Here is an 18,907-nt window from a genome sequence, read left to right as displayed (position 1 = left end):
AAAACTGTGTTTTGTGTAAAGTTTTATATTATTTTTAGAGATTAGAATCAATGAATAACTTTTAGTAATATTAAATTAAATACACTAACTGGTTATCACCATATAATTTTATAACCATTATTACTAACAACCATAAAATTAATCATGATCCCATGTGCATATAGAGAGTTTTCTATTAGTTGCTGTTATAGCATTGGACTGGACTCATTCACTAGTTACCTTATTTCATCAAATCTAAAATTCTATTGGTTGAAAAGTGTCTAATGATTACAGAGGTGTTAAAATGGAATCTAGCTGCCAAATACATTATTCCCCTCACATCCGCTCTTCAGACTTTATTTTTCTTATGTATATATGGAATTTGTTCTACATGATCTCTAAAGTAATATGAATGCTCAAATTCTGTTAATTCCATTGTATGCATGAGAACACAGAAACAGAGAAGTTGATTAACTTCCAAGCTCACATCTATGCATCTGCTGAGCATCATGCATTTCTTGTGCTTTTTATCCTATGTTTATCCTATTTTTGTACAGGTTACCTAAGCAGAGTTCACTGCTGATACATACTTTCTGGTTGATGAATTTTACATAGGAGAATGGGAAAATAACTACACTTGTGTACTCGTACCATTTTAACAGCTAAGGAGCCCTAAGTGAAGTCTTGGGCTTAGGGCACACAATAAAAGTGTGAAATCAGTTCCTTCTCCAGCACATCAAGAATTTCACCTGGTATTTTGGAGGAAAGTGCTATTTGATGGTTTCCTTAGTTTTCTCTCCCTCCAACAAAATTCCTTGCCAAAAGCAAAATTCTGCTAATTATTTTTTTCATTCACTGTTTCAGCCAGCCAAGCTAGGGACTTATTGTCAAAGATGCTAGTGATTGACCCAGCAAAAAGGATATCAGTGGACGACGCCTTACAGCATCCATATATCAATGTCTGGTATGACCCTGCAGAAGTGGAAGCGGTAAGGCACAGGCTTCTTTCACTTTCTTTCACAAATTATGGCTACTGGGTGCTCAGTGGTGAAAACCTAAAGGGAATTAGAACCCAAAAGAATGTAGAAAGGACTTTCATAAAATTCCTAAGTCACTGCTATTACCTGCTCCTCTAAATGTTATTTTCTTCTACTTATGTTTTAAATGCATTTCTTTTTCAAGATTTCTTATGAAAAGGAGTGATTTAGTCCAACGAATCTCAGAAGTCCATGAACACTTCTATTTGTTTTCATTAAATTGTTAACACTAGTGTTTCCTCCTCTATATTTAAGCATCAGTCTCTTCTAATGCAAACTTCATGGAAGAAAAAATCATTCTAAATTATTATAAAATTATTATAAATTTCCTTATGCCCTTGATAAAATACCTGCCATTAGTAAAGTGTGGTACTTAAGAACATTTCAATTATTGAGCTTTTATCAGGTCACTGGTGACTTGCATGAACTAGACAAGAAAAATTGGGTATTCCAATAAGGACATTATTTCAGGTTGATTCTAAATTGACTATCACCATAAGGTGTATTTCTTGTTTTAAATCTAGACACAGTTTAAGGATCTTCTTTCTTTAAACTGATTTTCAAACCTTTAACATCATCTCTCACATCTTTCTTCTATCTCTACCTCTGTTTTCTCTGTGTGGAGCTAGGACTGGAGTGTTGTTGCCCATGTGTGTTCTATAGGCCTCCTGATAGGAAGTTCCTTTTGGTACTGCTTTAAATGTATCTGCAATATTACTCTGATAAATTCTTAGAATTTTTTCAAATACTAGGATACCTGTGCTGAATTATCTCATTTTCTTTCTTTTATATAACACCTTCACAATAATTTATTTTCTTGTACCCTTTTCTATGACCTAGGCTACTTCATGTTCAAGGATACTTTAGTCTGTTTCAGCTTCCTTTCTTCTGCTTTATTGTGTACTTTGTCCATGTCGGAGATGCTGGATTCACACTTAAATAATTTCGCTTCCTTTCATTCTTCACTAGAGAAGTTAAAACTGAGTGATGGTAGGAGGTCAAATTAAACTTTTTAGACATGATATTCAATAAGCGACTTTTCATATTGCAACCAGATCCTAAAGCATTTGAAAATGTCAGAGAGAACACTTTAGTGATAAATGAATCTGAAGTATGGGAACTGAGGTACAACTTGTCCTTCATGACATTTTCTTAAGATCTGCTCTCTTAAACAATTTTACAATTATGTTGAAATTTCAACTTGCTTCGACTTAATTTTTAGTTACTTGATTTGATTCTTAAAAAATAAAATTCTCCAAATTAAATTTTCCCAATTTAATTTTAATTTTCTTAAAACTAATATATGTTCTTAGAAGTAAAATATAGACTACCTTCAAAATTCTTTTCCCTCTCTTTAAGATGTTCTCAGTAATTTTTTTTTAATTTAAAAATTGTTTATTTTTTGAGATTGTTCACATACCATACAATTACCCAAAGATCCAAAGTGTACAATCAAACAATCAGTTGCCCCCAGTACCATCATACAGCTGTGCATCCGTCACCACAATTATTTTTTTTTCAATTTTTAGAACATTTTCATTACTCCAGAAAAGAAATACAGACCAAAAAAAGGAAACTCAAATCCTCCCATACCCCTAACTACCCCCCCTCCATTGCTGACTCATAGTATTGGTATAATACATTTGTTACTGTTGATGAAAGAACGTTAAAATACTACTAACTGTGATTAGTTTGCATTGGTATAGTTTTCCCTATATGCCCCTCTATTATTTTTTTTAAAGTTTTGGAATAGTATTTAATTTTCAGATATTTATAGTCATCTTATTTGAGATCACAAAATAGTGGCTGTGTTATAAATTTTACAGATGAGGATATTGTTGCACTATTCTCACCATACATAGGTTGCAGAATAAATCTGAATACAGATCAATACATCCCCTTCTTCTTCCTTTGTATATTTACAAACATGCCTACGACATAACCCTTGCTATGCAAATTATTTTTATCTGAACCAAGAAACTAAATGCATTGAGATAATTTTGTTTTATTTATAGGAATTCTCACTGTAAACTACACAAGCTTAGGGATTAGAGACTAAGCAGATGTTTTCTTTTTCTTTTTTTTTTTTTTTTTGCCAAACCCTCTATCTGAACTCAGAGGCTAAAATGATTCAGTATTTTCCATTAACTATGCAATAAATAGCAAATCTTGGGTCCACAATTAAGGTTCTTTTCTTTCAATGTATGAAATAGAAGTTAATAATTGCCAGTTAAATTTAATGGTTCAATGACTACCATGACCAATGTCTCTCCATATATAAATAGACATTTTCACCAACACTGCTCCCCATATGCCTTTGCTCTATATATCTCATTCCTATCTCCAGACAGTGGCATCTAATCTACACCAACCAAAAAAACATAATTGAGAATACACATTTTTCAATGGTCTCAAAAAGTATAAGAGTATTCCTTTGGATTTTCAAAAGAAGTCTATATTTTCAGATTTAAATTTAATAGTTTTTAATTATTTTTAGTGTAATTTCTGTTTTATCAATTAGGAAACTAAGAGTCATCTTACAAGTTAAGTGAGATGACCACATTTATAATCAGCAAGTCAGAAAAGTGAGGCAAATATCTTCATCTTCTGACTTCCAGTGTTTCAGAAAGAATGCCATGCTATAAATATGAGTTATCCATTTGAAATAGAGTGAAAGAAATGGTAGCATGGAATAGGATGTGGAACCAAGTATGTTTTCTCCTTCAGAATGTCACCATTCTGCAATGTCTGTTTATTCCTCTCTGAAATATGGAATTAAAAATAATTTAATGTAGGGTTGTGTCTTATGATGACTATGATGATAATAAAGCCAAACTTATATTCAGTCATCACTATATGGCTTAAAAAATGCATCTTCATCTAATATTACAGAATCTTTCTCTATGTCTGTCTCTCCTTTCTTCGTTTCTCTGTCGGTAGGGCTCCCTTTAGTATCTCAAGCAGAGCAGGTCTTTTATTAGCAAAATCTCTTAGCATTTGTTTGTCTGTGAAATATTTAAGCTCTCCCTCAAATTTGAAGAACTTTGCTGGATAAAGAGTTCTTGGTTGGCAATTTTTCTCTCTCAGAATTTTAAATATGTCATGCCACTGCCTTCTTGCCTCCACGGTGGCTGCTGAGTAGTCACTACTTAGTCTTATGTTTTTTCCTTTGTATGTGGTGAATTGCTTTTCTCTTGCTGCTTTCAGAACTTGCTCCTTCTCTTCAGTATTTGACAGTCTGATCAGAATATGTCTTGGAGTGGGTTTATTTGGATTTATTCTCTTTGGAGTTTGCTGGGCATTTATGCTTTGTGTATTTATGTTGTGTAGAAGGTTTGGGAAATTTTCCCCAGCAATTTCTTTGAGTAGTCTTTCTAGACCTTTACATTTCTCTTCCCCTTCTGGGACAACAATGAGTCTTATATTTGGACGTTTTATTTTATCTATCATATCCCTGACGTCCGTTTTGATTTTTTCGATTTTTTTCCCCATTCTTTCTTTTGTTCTTTCATTTTCTATTTTGTCATACTCCAGGTCACTGATTCATTGTTCAGCTTCCTCTAGTCTTGTACTGTGAGTATCCAGAATCTTTTTAATTTGGTCGACAGTTTTTTTTATTTCCATAAGATCATCTATTTTTTTAATTTACTCTTGCAATTTCTTCTTTATGCTCTTCTAGGCTCTTCTTCATGTCTTTTATGCCCTATGTCATGCTCTTCTTCATGTTCTTTATATCCTGTGCCATGGTCTCATTGTTTGTCTTCAGTTCTTTGATTAATTGCTCCAAGTACCGCGTCACCTCTGATCTTTTGATTTGGGTGTTTGGGTTTGGGTTACCCATATCGTCTGGTTTTTTCATATGCTTTAAAATTTTCTGTTGTTTTTGGCCTCCTGGCATTTGCTTAACTTGATAGGGTTCTTTTAGGATATGTATGCTAATTCAAAGACTTCACTCTGATTTGTCCAATCTACAGCTTGGTGGCATACACTTTCTCTAACTAACCAGCAGGTGGCATCTGCGAGCCACCTACTCCTCTCAAGCCAGTTCTCCCCAACTTTGTCTTTGTGGTGTGTGGGGGTCTGAGTCTTGTGGGGTCCAATTGGTGCACCAGTTTTGTGTGTGTAGTTGGTGCTGTCCGCCCTGAATGTAGGGTGTGTGTCTGAGTGGTTAGGGAGCTAAGGCGGCTTTAACAATCAAACTTCCCAGGTGTTCCTGGAGATTTAAGGCTGTTCCAAGAGTCTAAACCTTCATTTCAGTCTCACCACAGATTGTCTCTGCTGCTGACCCACAAGTCCTTGGTATTGGTGTATGGTCCCTGGGATTTCCAAGTGGGTTCCTCTTCCAAGCCATGCCCTTCTAGGGCCTCTGCTGAGGGATGGTTGTGCTATGTCACAAGTGCATGCCGTCCCTCAAGGGAAGTTCTGGGCCACCGAGCTGTGTAGGGGCGTTCCCAGACTGCTGTAAGGATGGCTGAATGGGGCGTGTTAATTTCCCCTTTTTCGCAGATCTCCACCTTCCTAGCTCCAGGACAATTAGCTGCGGGTTCGCGAAAGGCTGTTGTCCATGCCAGATATTGTACTGTGTGCGCACATTGCTGGAAACACTTCCTGTCACAGTGGGTTTTTTGGCACAGCTCTGGGCTGTGGCGCCGGTGCCGGGCAGGAGCATTCCCAGCCTCCTGGGAAGATGGCTATACGGGGCATGGTTATTTTCCCCTTTTGGTTAACTTCTGCCTGCCTAGCTCCAAGACAGTTAGCAGCGAGTGTGAAAAAGGCTATCATCCACACCAGATATTGAGGCATACTCACAGGTTATGGAGATGCCATTCGTGCCGCACTTCCCTGTCTGGTTCTCACTGCCATATCCACTGCTGCTTTTGGGTTTTTAAAAAAGAACTAGTCCAACTCCAAATGCCAACACACGATTTCCCCACACCTCAGTGTGGCTGCCCGATATTCAGCAGACTTACTAACTCAATTCAGAATGCAGACTCCCAGTTTCACCAAGTGCATGGTCCCTGTGGATTTAGCAGACCTTGTCCAGCTGGTGCATTGCTGGAACTGGTGTTCTGGGTGACTTTCTGGCTTTTATCTAGTATTTTTCATGGCAGTGTTTTTTTGCCCTGTCTCTCCTAACCACCACCTTCCAGAGGTCTAGAGCCACAGTTTTTAATTACAGATTTTATGCTGTGATCTTGGGCATTCCTCCCAATTCAGGTTGGTGTATGACGAGTGGACAGTCATGTTTGTATCCCCACAGTTATTCCAGCTTATTTCCTAGTTGTTTCTGGTTTTTTAGTTGTTCCAGGGGGACTACTTGGCTTCCACTCCTCTCTATGCCACCATCTTAGATCCTCCCCCTGTTCTTGGTAAATTAACTTGGAATAAAGTGAAGTACCAAAATAAGTAAGAGGCTTTATGATGCATACGCATATGAAAATAAGTATAAGAACTTTTTTTCTCTGACAAAATTCAAGAAAATATTTTAGGTTATGTTAATAAAAGTTTTAGACAAATAAATTATTGAGGTTGCTGCTCCTCATTCATTTTGGTAGTTTAAATCATGTGGCATATTTATTTTTCCATACATCTAATTTAATGGTATAATTTTTTTTCTGTTTATTTTTTTTATTTTTTATTTTTTTCATTTTTATTGAGATTGTTCAGATACAATACAATTATCCAGAGATCCAAAGTGTACAATCACTTGCCCCTGGGTACCCTCATACAGCTGTGCATCCATCACACTTAATTTTTGTTCAATTTTTAGAAACTCTTCACTACTCCCGACAAGAAACTAAGTGAAAGATGAAAAAAGAAAAAAAGAAAAGGAAACTCTAATCCTTCCCTATCCCCAACCAACCCCCCTCAATTGTTGACTCATAGTATTGGTATAGCACATTTATTACTGTTTATGAAAAAATGTTGAAATACTACTAACTGTAGTATATAGTTTGCAACAGGTATATAGTTCTTCCCCACATGCCCCTCTATTATTAACCTCTAATTGTATTGTCATACATTTGTTCTGGTTCATGGAAGTGATTTCTAGTATTTGTACAGTTGATCATGGACATTGCCCACCACAAGATTCAGTTTTATACATTCCCATCTTTCGACCTCCAACTCTCCTTCTGGTGACATATATGACTCTGAGCTTCCCCCCCTCCACCTCACTCACACACCATTCGGCACTGTTAATTATTCTCACATCTTGCTACCAACACGCCTGTTCATTTCCAAACATCAAGTTCATCCTAATTGAACATTCCGCCCATACCAAGCAACCACTCCCTATTCTTAAGCCTCGTGCCATATCTTGGTACCTCATATTTCATGTCCATGAGTCCACACACCATAACCAGTTCCTACCAGTGAGACCCTGCAATAACTGTCCCCATGTTTCTGGCTTATTTCACCCAGTATATTGCCCTCAAGGTTTTGTCATCAACCCATTTTTTTTTAATATGGTTTTGTTCACTCACCATACATTCCATCCCAAGTAAATAATCAATGGTTCTCTGCATGGTCATACATTTATGTGTTCACCACCTTCACCACTCTCTATATAAGGGCATCTACATTTCTTCCACAAGGCAGGAGGGAGAGTCAAAGAAGGTAGAGAGGCAAAAGAAAGAGGAAAAAAAAATGACAGCTAGGAAGCAGCAAAAGGAAAAATAACCTTACATCAAAGTAGAGTAAAGAATCAGACAATACCAATGTCAAGTGTCTAACATGCCTCCCCTATCTCCCCCTCTTATCTGCATTTACCTTGGTATATCACCTTTGTTACATTAAAGGAAGCATAATACAATGATTCTATTAGTTACAGTCTCTAGTTTATGCTCATTGCATCCCTCCCCCAATGCCTCCCCATTTTTAACACCTTGCAAGGTTGACATTTGCTTGTTCTCCCTTGTAAAAGAACATATTTGTACATTTTTTCACAATTGTTGAATACTCTAGATTTCACCAAGTTACACAGTCCCAGTCTTTATCTTTCCTCCTTTCTTGTGGTGTCTCACATGCTCCCCACCTTCCTCTCTCATCCGTATTCATAGTTACCTTTCTTCAGTGTACTTACATTGTTGTGCTACCATCTCCCAAAATTGTGTTCCAAACCACACACTCGTGTCTTCTATTACCCTGTAGTGCTCCCTTTAGTATTTCCTGTAGGGCAGGTGTCTTATTCACAAAGTCTCTCATTATCTGTTTGTCAGAAAATATTTTGAGCTCTCCCTCATATTTGAAGGACAGCTTTGCTGGATATAGGATTCTTGGTTGGTGGTTTTTCTCTTTCAGTATCTTAAATATATCACACCACTTCCTTCTTGCCTCCATGGTTTCTGCTGAGAGATCCGCACATAGTCTTATTAAGCTTCCTTTGTATGTAATGGATCGCTTTTCTCTTGCTGCTTTCAGGATTCTCTCTTTGTCTTTGACATTTGATAATCTGATTATTAAGTGTCTTGGCATAGGCCTATTCATATCTCTTCTGTTTGGAGTATGCTGTGCTTCTTGGATCTGTAATTTTATGTCTTTCATAAGAGATGGGAAATTTTCATTAATTATTTCCTCTATTATTGCGTCTGCCCCCTTTCCCTTCTCTTCTCCTTCTGGGACACCAATGATACGTACATTATTGTACTTTGTTTCATCCTTGAGTTCCCGGAGACGTTGCTCATATTTTTTCATTCTTTTCTCCATCTGCTCCTTTGCATGTAGGCTTTCAGGTGTTTTGTTCTCCAGTTCCTGAGTGTTTTCTTCTGCCTCTTGAGATCTGCTGTTGTATGTTGCCATTGTGTCTTTCATTTCTTGTGTTGTGCCTTTCATTTCCATAGATTCTACTAGTTGTTTTTTTGAACTTTTGATTTCTGCCATATATATGCCCAGTGTTTCCTTTATAGCCTCTATCTCTTTTTCAATATCTTCTCTAAACTTTTTGAATTGATTTAGCATTAGTTGTTTAAATTCCTGTATCTCAGTTGAAGTGTACATTCGTTCCTTTGCCTGGGCCATAACTTTGTTTTTCTTAGTGTAGGTTGTAATTTTCTGTTGTCTAGGCATGGTTTCCTTGGTTATCCAAATCAGGTTTTCCCAGACCAGAACAGGCTCAGGTCCCAGAGGGAAGAAATATTCAGCATCTGGTTTCCCTGCAGGTGTGTCTTAGAAAATTGCTCCACCCTGTGATGCCTCAGGTCACTGTGCTTTTCTGCCCAACAGGTGATGCCTGTTAGCCTATAATTCTTGACTGGTGTGAGGAGGTATGGCTGTGTTCCCCCAGGCTCTGGGGTCTGGTTCTGAATGGAAAGGGCCCCACCCCTTTCCTCCTAGAGAAGACAGACCCCCCAGGTGGAGGTCATTAGCATTTCAATGGTCTCACTCTCTGCTTGTGCTGTCTCCACCCTTCCCGGAGCCACAGCCCTGGAAACTGAAAATGACTGGGGCTTTCTCCACTGAGCGGAAAAAGAAACAGATAGTCCCCTTCAGACCCAGTCCAAGGCGACCCTCTGGCTCTCCAAGGTCAGTCGTCACCCAAAGCCTCTGTCTGTTTTTTGGGGATGTGTACCTGTAGTGAGCAGTTCACACTTGCTACTTAAAACTCCAGTTGGAGCTCAGCTGAGCTATATTCGCTTGCTGGGAAGAAGCTTCTCTCTGGCACCACGAGGCTTTGCAGCTCGGGCTATGGGGGAGGGGGTCTCGCGACTTGGATCCACAGGTTTTACTTACAGATTTTATGCTGTGTTCTCGGGCATTCCTCCCAATTCAGGTTGGTGTATGATGAGTGGATGGTCTCGTTCGTCCCCCCACAGTTATTCTGGATTATTTACTAGTTGTTTCTGGTTTTTTGTAGTTGTTCCAGGGGGACTACTTAGCTTCCATTGCTCTCTATGCCACCATCTTGCCCTGCCTCCTGTAATTTGTTTTTAATGGATTGTGGCCTACAGGTCAATTGGAGTCATAAAATCAGCATCTGTAATTCACTTGCAATTATGTTGTCTATAAAATAAACAGATGCTTAGAATCTATCACAACATATTAACGAATAGTGTCAATAACTTTTCACATTTCTTTTATGAAAAGTCCCTTTGAAGTATAAAAAGATAAAATTTAGCGCATTTTAATAGCTAGAGCCTTTCTCTCAACTATTTCAATATTATCAGGCTGGGACATGGACAGCAACAAGACAGGACATACAGATTTTAGGGAAGGCTCTGATAGAGCCTGAAGGTCTATTAGGAAAAAGGATCAGTTAAAACAGAGGAACAAGCAAGTTTTGACATCTAAACTAGGATCATTGATTGTACAAGGTTAAACATGTTTTAAATGTAGGCATGTTGAAGTGAACAAGTTGAAATCCCAATCCTAGAGCAAGAAGAGTTTATTAATGTATGAACTTCATCACAGAATTCACAACTAGGAAAAGAAGCAGCAGTCAGCTATGTTTCCTGAATTAGTCTCTCTGACATTGTAGGTAGACAAGTATTTAAAGTAAAATGAACCTTCTTTATGATCACATGGAAAAGTTAAAATAATGGAGTCTTACGTCCTCTACCAGGCCTGAAAAGGCTTTCTTGTAAAATAAACTTCTATGTGTCTCTATAATCCAAATAAAGGGAAGACTCAATCAATTAACCAGAATTTTCATAGGTAGAGATCATCAAGTTCAGGCAACTTTCAAGTAACTCACATGATATAAGAGAGAAAAATCAATTCAAAGATGAAAGAAGACAAAAATAAGTGTCAATGACTGGACATAGAGCCAAATGGTGAAGGGAAAGGAGAGTCTGTGAAGGAACGTGATGTCTTTAGGAAAAGTAGAAAAGATTGTGGAGGAGTGCTACATGTATTAGTCTATTAATCACATTATAAACCATCTTATCACATGGTTTCCAAAAGTACCAAAGTATAAAAATCAAAATAAAGAGCATTTGATTTTTGTCATAACTCTAAGAAGGAAAATTAATCATTTACATGCAAAGTTGACAACTACAAAAATCGTATGTTGATAGTGACCTATTTGTATAATATAGTCCAGAAAGGTTTATGGTTACAATTGCTCAAAGTATTAGCAAGTTCTTATTCAAGTGATACTAAAAAGATGTACCCAAATAGAGCATATAGGCCACATTTGATGTCAGTTTTTTAAAATGAAACAATTGGAAGGCACTCTCTCTGTGGTTCAGTGATCATGGGAAGAACAAAGATATTATTTTAAAAAAATGCAATGTACTGAGTTGTGTGCACCTTCATTGGAATGAAAGGTAGGCTAGGTTTGAATTTCTGCTCTGTCACTTACTTCTTGGGTTTGGTCAAATTTCTTAACTTCTTTGCAACTCTGTTTTCTTAACCAAAAAAAGAAGACAACAGTACTGCATAGGGTTCTGAGAATTTAAAGAGTTAATGTACATAAAGTGCCTAGCAGTGCTTGGCAGCTAGAAGGACCATATAAATCATCAGCATTCTCATTATTATTACTATTATGACTTTTACATGTAATTTTATTATATTTTGATATTAGAAAAGATCAATGTCATCTGTTGAAAAAGATAGGCTGGCCAAGAAACTGCAGAAATTTTCTACAACAATTTTTGAATAATCACCAAAAATGATCTAGTTCATGTTGGTCTTTTTTTTTTTTTTGCTGATGTGTACTCACCTCTACCATGTCAAGTGTTAAGACAATCCGGTGCCATTAGTTTAAGTCAAAATAAAGACAAATTATATAGTCCGCAAATCCTGGGATGTTCAGGAATGTTTTGGACAGCAGATTTTAATATTTTCCCCAGCCCTATCGGAGGGACATATGGAAACAATTGAGTCTGTTGCTTTATTTCTTATCAGACTCTTTGTTTAGATGGCTAAGGCAAAGTGGTGGCTTTCACCCTGCACCCCTGATAATAGGGGTACTGAGCACCTTCAAGGAACATTTGCAAAAACTCCAAGATAAAGAATTGATTGACTACACTTTGTCTCAGGACACGTAAGAAGAAAATTTAAGGGGGACATAATGTGTGACCATTTTTTAACACAGTTTTATTTGTATCAGCAACTCCAAGTCACCTTGATTAAAATCCTGAGTACAGGTTTGTGAAGAAGACTTAGTAAAGGTTTCTGTAGTTGTAGTGAATTACTGGGGGGAAAGAGGGAGACAGAAAGAGACAGAGAGAGAGGGAGGGAGAGAGAGGAAGAAAGATTCAGCCACCAAGTGAAGGACATCAAAACTCAAAGGAAACATAAGGAAGCCAATAAAACCTAATGAGATCAGTGAAGGTCATTTCTTTATTCATTTAATTCTTGACAAAAAGGAAGGATCAGGGCCTGATACTAGAACCAACACATAAAGTAGGACTTCATGGCCAGCAGCGGTCAGTCAGATATGCCAAGGTGGTGGAGAGTCAATCTCATAGAGGCCTAGTTACAATGCAGAGGTGGATCCTTAATGAATCAAAACATTAATTCAGGAATCTGGGTGGAGGGGCAGGTTGGTACTGTCAGGCAACTGGCCTCCGTGGTGGAGTACTTTAGAGTTTGGAGAGTTGGCAGGCAATGCAGGACCCTCTGTATGGCAGCTGAGTCAAAGTTATGGGAGAGAACGTCAGAATGGAGGCTTGGAACCTAGGGCTACAGCTGTTACGTATACTAAGGAGAGAGGATGGGAATGTTTCTTTGACATCCTTTTTTTAGACCAAGGGTAAGGTATGACTAATTCAACTGGTTTTGGTGGAGAGTGATTAGAGAAGCAGGGCCAAGGCTGAGCTTGCTTTATTATTTTTGACCTAAATCAAGATTAATTTGGGAATTGGGACAAGACTGAGTAAGACTTTAATCTACCTATACAAATCCTGAGTTATACAAGCTGATTCTCAATTACCAATGAGATTATAACCTAGGAAATAGAGTAAAATTTACATACATTAGTGCTACAGTTCAATTAAAATGAACACTTAGAAAATATAGGCCCAGAATAGTCAGCAGTGTTGCACATTTAATGTTTATTAGTAACATAAGGTCACTAAAAGAGCCTTAAACAGTTTATTAAGATTGTTACTTATTATTTCATTACTTTGGGAAGTAATTTCTCTTTGCCTACAGTAGAAGAATTTATAGGAACAAACTCACCTGGCTATACTAAGCTATTTTACTGCAGAGCCGACAAAGATTTCATGCCCTTTGAAGAGAGTTATTATCTGACATTGTTCTAACCACCTTCTTATCTACCACTGTATCATATTTGGTTATTACCAAAGAAAGCTTATGGAATGGGTGATCAACCATTAAGAAATAGACATTATTTTCATCTTCCTGTGCCATAAAAATAAACATTTTAATGTTGCTTGTGTCTGGAAATTTGGTGAAAGTAAATATTAATTTGGAGCTTAGAGATCATTTTGAAGTGGTTTTGTGCTACAGTACAGCCAATATCTACATTTTGAATATCAACTCCACATCTTTGAGCAGCCACAGGTACACAGGACCAGAAACCATGATGGGAGGGTAGAAGGGGATAAGAAAGGATTGAGAAGGTAATCAGGAGCTTGTGATCAAGGTAGAGCAGATTCCAGAACTTAGCCAAGCAATCTAGAATGAGAGCTGGAGCAGATATGTGGACAAATAAATCAGGACAAGCAGTTAAGACCATCTGGACAGTCAGGCAAGGCATGCAGTCAAAGGCCAGAGATCTAAGCAGCCAGGACCCTGAAGGGCATTTACATGGTGATAAAACTAAGGATGTTCTTAAATTGCAGTGAAAAAATCAAGAGCAGTTACTCTTGGACCAACCTGTAGATTAGCAACTGTAGAAAGCCACTACTCACCCTAGAGTGAACAGACGGTTTCCTGGAGCCCAGAGCTGGGTAGTGGGACCTGGAGTCACAGACACAGAGCAGGTACAGCTGCTTCCAGAAGTGGAATGGGGAGAAATGGTCTGGCTTCTCCCCACTACATCCTCATCTCCTGGTAGTGTCTCTGTCCTGTTGGCTGCTGTTCTAGTTTGCTAATGCTGCAGAATGCAAAACACCAGAGATGGACTGGCTTTTATAAAAAGGGGGTTTATTTGGCCACACAGTTACAGTCTTAAGGCCAAAAAGTGTCCAAATAACACATCAGTAATCGGGTACCTTCACTGTAGGATGGCCAATGGCATCCGGAAAACCTCTGTTGGCTGGGAAGGCATGTGGCTGGCGTCTGCTCCAAAGTTCTGGTTTCAAAATGGCTTTCTCCCAGGATGCTCCTCTCTAGCAAACTTGCTTCTCTTCAAAATGTCACTCACAGCTTCACTGAGTTAGTTTCCTCTCTCTGAGTCAGCTCATTTATATAGCTCCACCGATCAAGACCCACCCCCCCAATGGGCGGGGCCACGCCTCCATGGGAACATCTCATCAAAATCATCTCCCACAGCACATGGGTGGGGCACATTCCAAGCAAATCCAACCAGCACCAAAAACGTCTGTCCCACAAGACCACAAAGATAATGGCATTTGGGGGACACAATACATTCAAACCGGCACAGCTGCCCAAGCCCTAAGCTAGCTGATAGACATGCCTGGGAGATGCAGCTTGTAGGGGTCAGCCCCTGATTTACTCAGCAAGTAAAGGGGGCTATCAAGCCCAAGACTGGCACTCACCTATTCAGTCTTTCCTCATTCTCAACATTGAAATCCCTAAATAAATGTTAAGTAACCAAGCAACCGGGCATGTAAACTGAAGAACAGATAACTTCAGGGGTTGGAAGAGGCATTAGGGGGCTTACTGAGTGAAAGTGAAGTAAACATTACCACCTAATAACTATTTAATTGCCACAAGCATCTTGTTATTTCTTGCCAAGAAATCACAAGTGCCGTATAAACCTGACAGTCTTGGCATAATATTTCTTATTGGGTTTTCAGTGATAATGTATATACTTTCTTCCTTTTATATGCTGATGTCAGAGTTTCAGTTGTTTGTTGTTGGGTTGTTGAACCTACAAGCTTATTTAGACAGCAGTGAACCTGTGTTGGGGGAGTGAAAGGTTTCAGCAATCTGTTCTCCTTTAGGTTGCTTTAATTCCACTCTTCTGGTGTCACATGGGTAAAATACTCTAGAAAAGAACTCTGTCATTATTTCTTCTCACTCACCTCATTTTTACTTCTTTCTTTGTCTTTTCTGCTCTTTTTATCCAGCTCCTATAGGCTTTTATTAATTGTTAACACTTTAGGAATTATTCATTTATGCCAGAAATATTTATTGAACCCAAACTGTGAACAAGTTCCCTGCTTTCGCTGAGCTTGGTAGGTTTATATTCAGTTAACAACTAATGGAAATTTTTATTGAATGGAAATTTTTGATAATGTATCACCTCTTGAAGAAACAACATAAATTCCTCCAAATGTGAGTTATTCTTCGTACTTAACTATTTTACTTTATTAGTGTATGGTTTCCTGAATGTAAGAATCAGTAATCACTTATCTCTCTCAAAGTTAGTCAGTTATAACTGAACTGCAATGAGAATCTGCTTATCTTTAACCAGATATTCACCAACTGCTTTGATCTAGCTTTAACAAATTATGATCATCTATCTCTAGCTATAATTTTTTGAAAAGCTATTTGACTCAGAATATAAAATAATATCCCTATCAGGTTTTGCTAACTGAAATGCATAGATTATTACTGAATGGTCAAGGAATTCTGAAGTTGTTATACTAAGTAAAGGAAAGACAATTTATAGTTGAAGGATTCATCTATAGAGGTATTTGACTGTCTGCAGCCTTCAGACAAAATTCTGGTGGTTGAGGGGGTAGGTTGGGAATTTTTCCCATTCTTCATTACTTCTTACATTTAATTATCTTAAATATGTTTTCATAGTAAGGGATGTCATTTGATTATGAATATCGTGTGTTAATTTGTTCTATCAAACCAACTACATGAATAAGTTGTTTGTATTATCTCTGACTTCTTAACTATGCCTGAGTAGTTGTCTTCTGCTGAATTCTCTTAAATCCATAATAAGTTCCTAAAACAACATGGTAAAGAAGCAGCTTATAAATATATTCTATTATAAATGTATTCAATAAATTATACTATAAATGTAGGAATGATAAGGAAAAACATGAGGTATAATGAATATGAATTTGATGCACTTTAATGTTCAAACAGCTCACTGGTAGTTGTCCACTTTTTGGAAATAAACCACTGACTAAAATATGAGCATACTTGCTTCAAATAGTTTTCTTATCTCTTCATTATGCTAGTGAGTCTGAGAACTATTGTCCTAACCATGAAGTATCTCAAAGAAGAGATGCTTTCTATGAGTTATAAATGAAAATGGTCCTCTCTACAGGAAGGAAAGGGATTAAAGTCTTTGTAACTGACATTTCCCTTTGGTGAGTAACATCAAAAGGTTAAGTCATATCCTCAAGACAGTTTCTGGATAAAGAACTAATCTGAACTCAGAAACTACTGTTTTTGTTTCCTGATTTCCTCCACAGGATATAGACACATGCTTAAAGCAGTTAATGGACGTTGTTTTTTGTTTTTGTTTTTGTGTTTGCTTTTTGCTTTAGTGTACCAATTTGCCTTTGAAGCCTATAATGTAACATTAAATTGCAACTTTCAGGCTATAGAAAAGACTTCCCAAATGTCTAAATATATATAATCTACAAAACTTTGAGTTTTAAAAGTTTTTTTGATAGACGTTCAAAACTTTGTATTAAGGAGAGGAAATCCTATTTTACCAAATAATAAGAAAACTAGTTTCCCTTAACACTTCATGGGTACAAAGAGCCTGTTGTTTTTCATTGAAAGAAAGAAGACTACAATATGTACTTCATTCAAACACTAAATTTGTCCCTAATTTTAGAAACCTGCTCTACTGAAGAAAAAATTTATTGATATCAACTTGTTGATTTCAGTAAATTTATTGATAGATGGTTTAGTACCATCTGTCATATTTTGTTGAGTGATATTCCAACGTCATGTCCCATCTTGGATGACCTTGGAATTTACTAGTAGTCTTATTACTAGGTTGCTTCTTGATAGTTGTACCCACTCTTAGTAAGTTAAAAAAAAAAACCCTTAATTCTTCTGTAGATCCTCTGAATTGTATTTATTATCTTGGATTTCATTTTGGAAAACTTATAAAGAGCTTTTTTCTCTAACGTCTCTCTAGACATCTCTATATTTGATAAAGCACATTGAGTTTTCTCAGGAAAGTCATATTTGGATCTTTTATAAAGGTAATTATTCTCAAATGGATTTCTAAGAACCTTTCTAGCGTTTTAAGAACATCAAACAACAATTATACCTAAGTTTCTTTAAACATTTTCACAACTAGGGCAAACTACTCCATTTCAGAGAAAGGAAAAGAATGATCAACAAGGGTACCCAAGATATTTAACATATTAGTGATTTCATTTCCATGTATGTTATAGCATTTGTTATGTTTTAAACTTGATAATCAGTCTAAATATTTCCCAAATGCCCGTCCCTAGTTTGGTCTATAATGTGCTTGCAGGTCATAGGTGACCTTTTGTTTTCAAAAGTTAGAAAGACAAAGGGGTTATTAAGTGATGTTCTAATGTGAAACATCATTATTCTTTTCTAAGGTTGCCATCATTTAAATTCTGTTTTCAGAATAAATGTTCCTGTAAATTCTTTTAAATATGATTTGTTTTACTTACATGGAGTTAATAAACTGGCTGAATCTCTCTCTCAGCTGTTCTCTCCATCTGTCCTGACACAAGGACTACCTCTTTGACTCTAATGATTTCTTATTGCAACATGCATCATGCTGTGAACAAGTTAGCACAACACCTTGATGGGCTTAATTTGAGAAATGGTTTAGTGCCATCTATCTGTCATGAAAGACTCTTTTACTGTGGAGTTGAACTTTAAGTAGGTTTGTTAGAAGACTCAGAATGTATATAAATTTAGAAATAATAAACATGAGCTACAATGGATCTGAATTTGATGCATTCTAATTCTGTGCTTAATTATAGAAAAAGCAGTTCATATTTTGTTCTCATTTGCTTGGTGAAAGTAAAATCAATGTCTCTAATTTCTAATATCTGCCATTTGTGGAATTCTAAATTTCCATCTGTTCATGCTGATGTATTCTTTCAGCAGCAAAATGTGAGCAATTTACTAATTGCCTTCAAGAGAGAATATAACTTCATTATATTTCACATGCCCAGTGCCTCAGCTGTTAAAGTGAAGATATCTTTTGAATCATATTTGGATTGTTTTGATGCCTTGTATTATGTTGGTGGGAACTTGTCAAAATGTTTATTGTAGATATATTTAAACACCTGCTTTTAGAGGCCCCTCTCCCAACATGACTTATAATAAGAATATGTACTTCATTCAAACACTAAGTTCATTTGTCCCTAATTTTAGAAAACTGCTCTACTGAAGAAAAAATTTATTGATAGCAAATAAATGGGATATTCAGAATCCATTGGGCATAAAAAGTTCTTGAGTGTCAAAAGCTGGAGTATTTAATTCACAGGACATAAATGTTTTGGGGACCAATAGACTCTTTTCTCAGGATTTTCTTTTCATTTATTACCTGGAGTCATCTAGGCAATGAACATTGTTAATTATTCAAACAGAATATGAAGGAGAATTCTTTCAAATAAAAGTGCAGAGCAGAAATTCTTTCTCTGGAATGTTCTGCATTTGGTGTTCTCTGAAAGGCTGAGTTACGATTAGATGTCTGTCAGGTCCTTCCAAACCTATGATTTTTTTCTTTATTCCTAGGTCATCTCCTAATTATTTGGGAAATCCACCTACTTAACTCATGGTTGTAGGCATTTGTGTATATGTATTTTTTTCCTTAATATGTTTTATTCTGGAAAGAAAGAGGTTATCCAATTGCAAAATCTGTCTCAGGTGCCTCAAAGTAATGTAGCTCA

General features: G+C 37.0%; 1 protein-coding gene across 18 annotated transcripts in view; it reads left to right on the top strand.

Moving 5' to 3' along the window:
- MAPK10 (mitogen-activated protein kinase 10) overlaps nt 1-18,907 on the top strand; it is a 719,417-nt gene that overhangs the window by 661,757 nt on the left and 38,753 nt on the right. For all 18 annotated transcript variants that reach the window (XM_037830188.1, XM_037830184.1, XM_037830182.1 and 15 more), the window contains one exon: nt 844-968. In XM_037830188.1, coding sequence (XP_037686116.1) covers nt 844-968 — 125 coding nt within the window. The remainder of the gene's footprint in view (nt 1-843; nt 969-18,907) is intronic.

This window comes from Choloepus didactylus, chromosome 3 (assembly GCF_015220235.1).
Source record: "Choloepus didactylus isolate mChoDid1 chromosome 3, mChoDid1.pri, whole genome shotgun sequence".
Classification (NCBI taxonomy): Eukaryota; Metazoa; Chordata; class Mammalia; order Pilosa; family Megalonychidae; genus Choloepus; species Choloepus didactylus.
The sequence above is the reverse complement of the archived record's forward strand: the minus strand, read 5'-3'. Positions and strand labels throughout refer to the sequence as shown.